General features: G+C 54.5%; 3 protein-coding genes across 3 annotated transcripts; 2 read left to right on the forward strand and 1 right to left on the reverse strand.

Moving 5' to 3' along the window:
* Positions 1-723: 723 nt before the first annotated feature.
* Positions 724-4,714, forward strand: MRS44_018246 (uncharacterized protein; the record flags this gene model as incomplete). The annotated part of the gene is made up of 2 exons (XM_065616442.1): positions 724-859; positions 909-4,714. The coding sequence occupies 2 exons, from the start codon at positions 724-726 to the stop codon at positions 4,712-4,714; spliced, it is 3,942 nt and encodes a 1,313-aa protein (XP_065472514.1).
* A 2,046-nt stretch (positions 4,715-6,760) lies between these two features.
* MRS44_018247 (uncharacterized protein) lies at positions 6,761-8,459 on the forward strand (the record flags this gene model as incomplete). The annotated part of the gene is made up of 3 exons (XM_065616443.1): positions 6,761-8,047; positions 8,111-8,278; positions 8,331-8,459. 3 exons carry the CDS (start codon positions 6,761-6,763, stop codon positions 8,457-8,459), a joined length of 1,584 nt encoding a protein of 527 aa, XP_065472515.1.
* Positions 8,460-8,462: 3 nt separating this feature from the next.
* On the reverse strand, positions 8,463-9,713 carry MRS44_018248 (uncharacterized protein; the record flags this gene model as incomplete). Its single annotated transcript, XM_065616444.1, has 2 exons — positions 8,463-9,200; positions 9,258-9,713. The coding sequence occupies 2 exons, from the start codon at positions 9,711-9,713 to the stop codon at positions 8,463-8,465; spliced, it is 1,194 nt and encodes a 397-aa protein (XP_065472516.1).
* Positions 9,714-11,058: the final 1,345 nt, after the last annotated feature.

The following is an 11,058-nucleotide window of genomic DNA, read 5'->3' on the forward strand; positions in this document are numbered from 1 at the left end:
TATCGGGCTCTCGCCTGAGTCCCTCCTTGTTGAGCTTTGTGGCTAAGGGGCTAGCCGTTTTAGGGTTTGTTCGTTCTGGGCCTTCGACCAGGTACAACAAAGTTGGTCCAGAGCCCGCCCCGGTCCTGGACGCCCTCGAGAGAATTGAGATGGGTCGGTCGCACTGAGCGTGCCAGAAGGGCAAGAACACTAGGTAGAAACAATGAACAGGAATAGTGCGTTCGTTGGTTGGCTGGTGTCGAAAGTGCGGGTATTCTTGAAGCACGCAGGTCGATTACTGAGCCACAACCCACGGAAAGATGATATAGAGCATCAATCCAATCAATCTGATAAAATTTTAGTCAAAGGTTGCCAATGACCATCAGAGACAATAGTTTTTATTGGAAATGCCCTCGACATGGTCGAGGCATGAGCTGGCAGAGGTGCGCGAAGCGGCCTGTCAAGCCTGGGCGTGACTGTACTTGCCAAAGGAGCTGACACGTGACGCGCTAGGCAACACCACCCTGATGGCTGCCTGGGTGGCGAGAAGATGGCCGAGACAAACCATACATGCACGTTAGTACATACTGCTAAGAACAACGAGGCTTTCGTACTGGGCTGTCAAAATCGACCCGACGACGGAACGTGCTCGAACGACGGCGCGTCGACCACGTCCAATGGACCAGGCCAGCTCGGGGCCGGCTTTCGAGATACGGACGAGGTGATATCGGAGGGCGACACACCATGACCCGCCTGGTGTCGAGTTCGAAATCTAGGAAGCCTCGTCTTATTTCAAGATCCCATCAGTTTCTCGCTCCTATCTCCATCGCCGCTGATCGCTCAGCCCGACAAGATACTCCTACCCAACGCGCCAATCTCGGTAAGTGCACAGGTGCTGCAGAGACAATCCATGTTGACTTAGGGTCCAGGCACATCGAGGTCGGATCTTGGCAAGACACATGCGCAAGGCGCCTCACCCAAGAACCCGACTCCGGCCCCGACCCCGACCCCGACCCCGACCCGACCGCTTCGCGCGAGAAGCTCCGAGTCCGGCGACCTCAACGCCGACGGTGTGGCGTACCTGGGCCTTCCCTATCACACCATTGCCTCCTCCGGCTCGCTATCGTTCGGCAGCGATGGGAAACTCTGGGGCAAAGATTGCGCATCTCGACCAAAGCCAGCCGCGTCGAGCGGTAAAGACGGGCGGGGCAAAGGGAGTGGCGTGAAAGAATCGAGCGATTCGGGCGACTTTCCAGACATCTATCAGCTTCTCGGTACCTCTCCCCCTGCTCCGAGCCCTCGAGGTCAATCTGGAAAATGTGGAAGAGGCGGCGGATCGTGCCGCACGGAAACACACCGAACCCGCGATGGGAGCAAACATCCTCTTTCGGCCGAAATTCTACCCGTCAGCGAGGAGGACTCAGATGCCATAGCATCGCCGTCAAGACGTGTGCACGGTCAGTTTGCCCGCGAGCGACAATCCCAGCAGGAGACGGTGCCCATCACTGGCACCCGACCTTCCGCAAAGAAAGCATCAAGCTCTTTGGAAAGCTCTGATACAAGATCGGAAGCTTCCGACACCGTTCATCAGACTCGATCGCTTCCACAGCTCACAGATGGCAGGGATGAACCGTTCATTCCCGAGCCCCGCGACAAGTTTTTGATGACGCCTCCTGACAATAGCTCGATCGCTCTCTTGGAGATCCCCACGACTAGCACAACAGAATCGGGTACGCACATAGCGCCGATACCCGTGCCTCGGGCCCTGGCAGACGTTGCTTCACCCTCACAATGCCAAACATGTCCTGCAAATGCGGCTTCCAGAGGGCACGCCGTGGCGACAAGCAGCAGCTCGCAGACCACCGAGGCGACCTCCGGGGGTTCGTCCGCCGAGCGTCCCCGTAAACCCCCTTCCCAGTCGAGTCGAGTGCCGGCTCTTCTGTATCAGCTGAGCTCGGAACCGTCGGCCCTGACCAGATGGAATGAGTTGATGGACAAGCTCATTGAGCAAAACGGTGCAAAGTTCATGAAAGCGATGAGCGAACGCTGGCCGAAGGAAAAAAGAAGCGAGGTCAAGTCGGAAAAGGAGCGATTGTTACGACAACAGAAGGCCATCAGGGATCTCGCTGCGACGGCGGATGAGTACAGGGCGCTTTGTAGGAATCGTGAAGAGCTTGCCCAAACCATTACCCAGGCCTACGTCCAAGGCCTTGACACAGATGGGGACGAGGTTCGACTTGACGACCTCACTGATGAAATCCATGCGGTGGAACAGGGCCTTGTCGAAACAATCGATGGTAGTGGGCTGGACGTAGCTGGCTTCCTTGAGACCTTCCGGGAACCAACCTCCGGCGCCCCTCCTGCACCATCGGTCGTGATGGGCGGTCAGCACATGCTTCAGGACAGCGTCACCGTGCCAGCGCCTGTGGCGTCGAAGGATGCCATACCGGCAAGAGAGACGGGTGCACCATGCCGGCCAGAGCCGGCAACGACGCCCTCGGCGGTGAACTCCATGCTTGTGGATGCAGGAGGGCTGGATGCTGATGATGACGGCTTCTTCGATCTGGGTGAACCTCAGCCCCAGCCGGTGTCTAAAGCTTCTGGCAACTTGGTACCGGATAGTCAGACGAGGCCTCAGGCGATACATCACCTCCCCGACGGCGTTGAATTCGGCGAATTTAACGACGACGAGGAGATGCTTGCTTTTGCACAAGATTACGAGGCTCGTCAGACCCATGCTCCCGTCTCGCAAGACTTTGGAGAAGCCTACTCGGAGTCGGAGACATTTACCAACGGCGGAGTTGTTGCAGGGTCTCGAGCCACGTTGAGGAAGGCACTGCCTTCGGTGGCGCCAGGATCAATCCCTGCTGAGCTGATGAATCACCCATGGTCACCTGAAGTCCGAAGGATGCTCAAAGACCGGTTCGGAATGGAAGAGTTCCGTCATAACCAGCTTGAGGCGATCAATGCCACATTGGGGGGTAAAGATGCCTTCGTGCTGATGCCAACGGGTGGCGGCAAGTCCCTGTGCTATCAATTACCGGCTGTTGCCAAGACTGGCAAGACTCAGGGTGTCACCATAGTGGTGTCGCCGCTGCTCAGCTTGATGCAGGATCAGGTCGACCACATGAAAAGGCTGGGCATTCAGGCTGTCGCGTTCCATGGCGAGTGCTCTGCCGAATACAAGAGGCAAGTGATGGCTGCGTTCGAGGAGGGAATCCCGGAGCATCATGTTGAGCTCCTGTATGTTACGCCCGAGATGGTCAGCAAGAGCACTGCTTTCAACAATGGGATGCAAACTCTGCATGGCAGAGGCAAGCTTGCGCGCATCGTCATTGATGAGGCCCACTGCATCAGTCAATGGGGCCACGATTTCCGACCAGACTACAAGGCTCTGGGCCAGGTCCGCCAGAGATACCCTGGCGTGCCGGTCATGGCTCTCACAGCAACGGCAACACAGAATGTCATCGCCGACATTAGGCACAATCTCGGGATGGACAGGTGCCAAACGTTTTCGCAGAGCTTCAATCGCCCAAACCTGTATTACGAAGTTCGCCCAAAGACGACAAACAATAAGACGATAGACAGCATTGCCTCGCTGATCAGACTGCAATACCGGAATCAGAGCGGGATTGTTTACACCATCTCTCGGAAGAATGCAGAGAAGGTTGCGGAGAGCCTGACGAAACAGGGGATAATGGCCAGGCATTACCATGCACACGTGGACCCTCGGGAAAAGGTAGAGGTGCAGGATGGCTGGCAAAGGGGTCAGGTCAAGGTTGTCGTTGCTACTGTTGCGTTCGGTATGGGCATAGACAAGCCGGATGTGAGATTCGTCATGCATCATGGACTTCCAAAGAGCTTGGAAGGATACTACCAGGAGACTGGTCGCGCAGGTCGAGACGGCAACCCGTCGGACTGCATTCTCTTCTACGGCAAGGGGGATATAAGGGTTTTGAAGAAGCTGATCGCCGACGGCGAAGGGAGCAAGGAACAGAAGGAGCGGCAGATGTCTATGCTGAACCGTGTCACAGCGTTCTGCGACAACAGGTCTGATTGCCGGCGCGCTGAAATTCTTCGGTATTTCGGCGAGGAATTCACCGCAGGACAGTGTCGCAGGACGTGTGACAACTGCAAGGCGGGCTTGATCTTTGAGCAGCAGGACTTTTCCGAGCACGCGATTGCTGCCATCCGCGTCGTCCAGGCACAGGGCCGGATTACAGCGGTGCAATGCGCCGACATCCTGATGGGGAAGAAGTATCCGCCCTATGCGGCTCATCTCTCGGACAACTGGTATGGCATGGCAAGGAGCCTTAAGAAGCATGAGCTCATCCGAGTTATCGACAAACTGTCCGCCGAGAAGGCATTCGATGAGAACAACCACGTTGGGAATCACGGCATGGCAATCCAGTACCTGAAACTCGGAGCGACACACCGCCTGTTTCTCTCAGGACAGCGGAAGCTGATGTTGTCGATTCAAGTATCGGAAGACGGGGCGACTGGCAGCAGGCTAGTCAAATGGCCGAGGATGTCCGACGGGAGCTGTGAAGGTAACGTGCAATGTTCGGGGAGTAAGAAACGGATCGGCAAGAACTGGACGGGTGGAGTGGCAAAGCGGAAGTGTACTGACTCCGGCCGCAAGGCTGGCAGCTCTTCGACGGCAGCCACGACGATCAGCAGCGTGACAAACGGGAAGATGCAGCGAAAGAGCGGCATCAAGGTGATGCCATTGTAGGTCAAGAGCCCGAGACTTTACTCTGAAGCTCAGGCTTGGCCAAGGGTACTCGCTTATTGGGGGGGGGGGGGCCCTTCCGTCCGGCGATGACTATCTGGAAGAGTCACTGATTAGGAAAAGGGGCTCTTGGTTAGGAAAGCGGAGGTAGTTGCCAATTTACCCAATTTAGTATCACCTAGATGTCGTTTCATGAAGAGGGCATGCGTGAGAACTGTGACCGGTGCGACTGCCTTGTGTTTGTATAGAGATGCAAGGATGATGTCGACCGCTGTTAACCTGCTGATCGCCATTCCTCCTTTGACGCCATGGATTTGCTTTGACTAGCCACACTGATCTCTCCAGCAGTCGAGTAAATGATGCATGCTGCGTAACAACCGGTTCCCAATCCTGAGCCACCGCCGAGCCAGGTGGGCTCGAATAATACAGAAAGCCCCCAAAATACTACGAAATCAGACCAGGTTGAAATAGCAGTGAGTAGCATCCACCAACCACCGAACCCGTGCTTGCCCTGCCGCAGCAAGGCTGGATTGACTGAAGTGTGCGGCCTCGATGTTCATCAACCCAGACAATGCAGGATCATCAACGATAGGATGTCCACAGTTCACTCCCAAACTACCGTGGATCGCGAGAGTCGCATGTCAGTGCTTCTTCTCTTCCAGGGCCGGCAACAGCTAGTTCGAAGTCGGCCAACACATGAAACGACAGAGGAAGGAAGATCACGAGCGAGACATGCTTCCACATGCCGCCCACGGGCGAAAGTCTAGAATTTGTGCTTTGGGTAGTAAAACTTCCTCTGCTAACAGGTCCTTGGCTGGTGACCAGTCAAAGGCCATCCGTTTCCAGAAATAATTTGCATAATATTACGCGGGCGCTGACTGGACTGGCTTTGCCGCGTAGCTTGGGGACGTATGCTGGCTATCGCTAATCTCAAACATATCCGTCTCCATCTAGGTACCCGCTACCTAGGTGGCCGGAGATGATGACTTATACTTCGCCCCAAATGTACTCCTTTTCAGTCCGGTTCACTATCTTTCCAATCACCAGGCCCGCCAATTCTCCCAGATTCGTAGCCGCATATCCTTTTCTAAATTCGACGTTCTCCCAACAAACTTCCTTTCGGTTGCCATCCTGCAGACAGTATCTGCTACTGTTCACAAAATATATGTAAACATGTCTGCTGGGATCGCCTTGGGGCGGTGGCTGACTTGTGCCCTTCAAAGCACCCACTTTGTAGAGTTCGTTGTTTAGTTGCAGCCGACGCTTACGCTGCTGAGTGATTCTCTTGATCCGCGAGCCAGCTCGCTGTTTTTTCTGTTTCTGCATCCCGTTGGACTGCAGAGCCACTCTCCTGACTGTGATGACCCAAGATTGCTTCGCCTATTGTGAGTCATCCTCTTCAACACTTGGCAGCGGTTAGGAATATACCTGGGCTGAAGCCTAGAAGCTATCGAGTCCAAATAAACAATCGATTCAGGTGGTGGCGCAAAAGCGGGGCTTCCTTATATGATCTCAAATCCCCATGACAGGGCGCGTATCGTATAAGGCGACACAAACCTCCAAGCCGGCCACACCAGGTATTCATGCGCTTTTCGAGAACTGCTGGTGTCTATAGAGGCTAGTCGACAAGCGCACATAGAGAGGTTAGAGAAAGAGAAAAGCGGGAAATCGATGGCCAGCTAGCCTGACATCGTTGACGAGGTGGGGTGCCGCGGATGAGCATTGATCCGAGAGGCTTCGGCTCTGCGCTGGGGTACGGTCGCACATTACCACATGGGTGACAAAACCATGTACGAAAATGACTGGAGCTATTTCGCACATAGGCTTTAGGCGTTTTTATATAGGGCTACAGTATTGATATGATAGCGCACTGTTTTTAATGTAGCAGAGCTGATGCCATACCAAGCGGTGCTGATGCCATTCCATCGGCGCCGAAGCTCCGATAATGCCGGTTCAGAGGGGGCGGGATATTGCAGCTGGAAGCCTTGGAAGGAGGTATGAACTCCGACCTCTACCACGATCTCGACCCCCTGGTCTGCGTCTCGCACAATGCCGAGGCCCCGTAAGGACTTGGAGCGCGTCAAGGACTTGATCCTCGAGCAGCGGCGAGAAGGACTATCCATTGACACTATATGTGCCCATCTCCGCGACGATGGGCACGTACTCGACGTCAGAACCCTGAAAAGGAGGTTAGCGGAATGGGGTGGCCAGGAGTACTCCCCCCTTCACTCAAAGATTGATACCAACACCTTCGTCGAGCTGATCAAAGGCTACTTCTACCGATACGGATATAGCGACACTTCCATCGTCCGTGATCTCAAGCGACGCGGCATCGAGATCTCCGAGCGGACTGTACAGGAGTATCGTCTGAAGCATGGCATGAAGCGGCGCTTCCGAGATCTGGCTGAACGACAGGAAGCTATTCAAAAAGCGAGAGAGTTCCTCTTCCAAGACGACCGTCAGTCTTCAAGCATCAGAGGATTTGGCAGGGGGTATCTATACCATTACGTCCGCATCCGTGCCGGCGTCCTTGTCGGCCAGAATACCTTATATCGCGAGTACCAAACGAACCCAGAGTGGAAGAAGCGGGCCGAACAAAGACGCCTTGCTGATTGGAAGCACCGGAAGAACTTCCAGGTTCCTGGGCCTAACTTTATGTGGTCTCTCGATGGGTACGAGAAGCTCAAGAACTTCGGCTTCTCTATCTACGCCTGTATCGACACGTACTCGAGAGCCATCATCTGGATATATGTCGGCGGGGGGAACATGACTGCGCTGAGTTCACTCAAACAGTTTCTACGGACTGTGTCGTACTCAGGGGTCCGCCCCCTTTTCACCCGCTCGGATCATGGTATCGAGACTCCTCTTTGGGCCGGAGCCCAGGCGATTCTCGCCGACCTTGATCAGACAGAGCTTCGGTATACCACCGAGGATAACGACCAACGAGTCCACAGGCAGGGAGCGAGACTGAGCTCCTGTCATATCTGGGGCCCAAGCACATCTAACCAACGGATCGAGTCTTGGTGGGAAAAGCTACTCAAAGGTGTCAGTCAGCGCTGGATCGCGTTCTCACACGAGCTGATTGATAGCGGCCTCTTCCAACCAAACCGTCTTGCTCACCAGATCGCGATGTATGCTCTCTATGGACCCATGATCCGTCAAGAGGTTGCGGACTTCACGGAGATGTGGAACGGCCATCGCATCCGGCCACAGAAGAATAGGGAGCATCTCGTCGCCGGGATCCCGATGGATCTGTATAATACAAGCGAAGTGGAGAACTGGGCAGTCCATCTAGGGCCTGCGGCTCGAGATGGGCTTGCCCAGATGATGACCGCTGTCGATTCTATCGATATAGACGATCTGCTTGACCCAATAACAACGGACTGGTGTGATCAATAGCTCCGGGATCTTCAGTTCGATGGTCAGCTAGATGGGGAGCTTGATCATAAGCGGCCACACCTCGCGATCTACTTACGGCTTAGAGACAAGATTCAGGTTCATCTCGACTGCGGGGCAAGTCCGGTGCTGAGCATCCCAGAGAGTCCAGTTGGAGGGCAAGAGAGATTCGTACGTAAAGAAGTACTCCATCGCACTCAAAAGCTAGCTGACAATGCTTTAGCTTCAGCTCCTCGAGCAGAACTACCTTGAGCCTATTAACAATAGCCTCTCCGGAACTGAGCTACCCGGCGATATTATCAATAGTGTGGACGAGCTGATGGGGGACCTGGGTCACCTTGAGCTAGAGTAACTACTATTTCCTCGTCTGTTTACGAGGATGCCGACTACTTGGCCTCCTCGTATCAACTCCTCGGGTTCCAGCAGCGGGACCATGGGCAGTGAAGGCAGGGTCAGCCGAGAGCTCCTCATCCTCTGCCTCTACCGAGAGTGCTGAGCTTATAGAGTCTCGAGCCCGTTTCTGACCCGCGCGGGTCTCGTCCACGTCGCTAGTAATAACCTCGATCTGGTCTTCTGCGCTAGCTCTCGAAGGAGGTAGAACTGGGCTCAGAGAGGGGCTCAAGGAGGGCGAGTTGAACTCGCTCCCGATTAATAAGGCTGGCTGTACCTTCACCTCAGTCTTGACTAACTCTTTCTTGATTCCCTTCTCCTTCTTGAACGGCTTTACGGCTGACCTCGCCGTCTTGATATGACGAGGGGCCGGGACTTGTGGTCGAGGAGGCAATGGCTCATAGAAAACAAGGAAAAGGAGATATCTGCCCTCTGTTTTACTGAAACGAAAAGGGCAGTCCTCGCCGAAAAGCTCTGCGACTGTCTGTCTCTCCCAGTCGAGGTCGCTCAGCTCCGTGATACCCTCTTTAATATGGGCGTTCTGAACGAGTCTCTTGTCGAATTGAAGAACAGAAGAGAGGGCAGGCTTGTCCTTGAACTGAGGGAAGAAGATGCTGTCGAACCAGAAGTGGACAGGTAAAGATGGTTCCTCATCGACGAAGGGGCGCAAAGCGACCTTCAGCAGCTCTCTAGCCAAAGACCACTAGGGCTCCTCGTCTTCGTCTAGTATTTCCCATGGGTCAGGCCTCGCAAGGAAGACAGTGAGACGCATCGAGATCTTCCGTCTGCTCTTGTTTTGGCTCTGTTTAGCCACAGCCTCACTGAGTTGCGACGAGCTCGCCCTCATGCCCCTCGCGATCCGACTCTGGGTAAGTTTGGCATCTCGATACACGGCTGAGGGCCGCGATGCTGCGAGGATACGGCCAGGGCCGTCTCCAGAGCCGGTGAAGATCGTCTGTGAGGGCGTGGAACGATCAGAGGCTGTTAGGTCGATAGACTGTATAGCGGAGGAGGTGGAGGCTGTCTCAACGTCTCGAAACGGGACTGGCGAGCTGTCGAGGATGGGGATGCTCGTGGGCCAACGTCTGCCGCAATATGGACAAAGATTGGACCCTGGGTAGCTATCGCGGATGAAATCGTGGCTCCGTTGGTACGATTTAGGGGCCACGGTCTTCGGAACATCGGGACATATCTGCGATAGGACGTGATCGGGCATATCTACGAACAAGACAAGGTCAGTCACACAATCTCATGATGGATAGACCCGAGCTTACTTGGGGAATGGATGGGGATAGCCCATGACTGCTACGAGGTGGCGATGGGCTGGGTATTGATGCTGGTGTGTATGTGTGAGTGAGTGAGTGAGTGAAAAAATTGTGACGCGTCACCAGGAATTATCACGACATATTCCCTAGTGGAGATGCCATCGAAATGGAGAGATACCTTCCGGATAGTGTGCAGTACTGTAGTCTTGCAAGGGTCCACAAAATTACTAAGTATTTTAACATGGTTGAGGCTTCCCAAAAGGGTTTTGTCACCCATGTGGTAATATGCAACCGTACTGGGGCCCCGCCATTCAGTATTCGGGCATAACTGCACACACGACTGTAACCACGTAGGATATCATCAATCAACGAGAACGGGGGCTCGCGCTTTACGCTCCGCCAGGTATTCGGTCCCGTAGCACAGACTGCGAAGCTAAGTCAGATTCGATGAAAGAGACTAACGTGGGCACGAATCGATTGATGTTTTGAAGCATTGCAACGCTAGCAGTTTAAGGAAATGTTCTGTCATTCTTGCCCCCTGGTTCGATTACTCTACCACCTGACCTGCTGCCCAACTCTCTCCTGTTAAAATTTTTCCTTGGCACCCGCTGTTAGCGTTCTGCTAGGGCAAAAATATTTGCAGGCCAAAATGGCAGCAAGCGCCGTTGCAGAACTAACGGAACTCTACCAGATGCCAAAAGAGAGGGATTCAGAGTTGACCTTTCTCTGTGACGCCTGTCCCCAACGACACTGAGCTTCGCGAACTCTTGGCATCGCCTTTAGGCGCTCTTTTCTATGTAGTATTTCCGGCTTCTTTGAGCATCAACTTTCCGGCTTCGCGAGCTTTCGACTTCCCGTACGACCGACCTCGGCAGCCCCGGCTGCCCAGACAACACCAGCAGCCGCCAGCTACTCGACCACTTGGGCCCTCTCAGGCCCTCAATATATAGGGCCTCAATCACCCTTTGCCTTCCGTAGCTTCATGCTGCGTGACCGACCTCTGCAGTTATGCACTGCCCAGAGATCTTCTGCAGCTACGGCTGCTGCCTGAAGTACAACCGGGCTCGACATTTCTGTCTCACCGCCTCGAGGCAGCACAGACACAACCCGCGAGGTCGAAGCCGTGAGCCCTGCCCTGGCTGCAGCAATCTTGATCTGTACAATGTCGCTCAGATTGGCGGGGGGAATTCGCAATTTCACGTATATCTAGCAGATCTGACTGTGTGGCCGAGCTACGCGAACGTGAGGCGCATTTATCACACCGCGTGGATGTTTTAGATGGTCTACCGTTGTCTC

Source organism: Fusarium solani (assembly GCF_023522795.1).
Source record: "Fusarium solani strain SB1 chromosome Unknown bctg00000015, whole genome shotgun sequence".
Taxonomy (NCBI): domain Eukaryota; kingdom Fungi; phylum Ascomycota; class Sordariomycetes; order Hypocreales; family Nectriaceae; genus Fusarium; species Fusarium solani.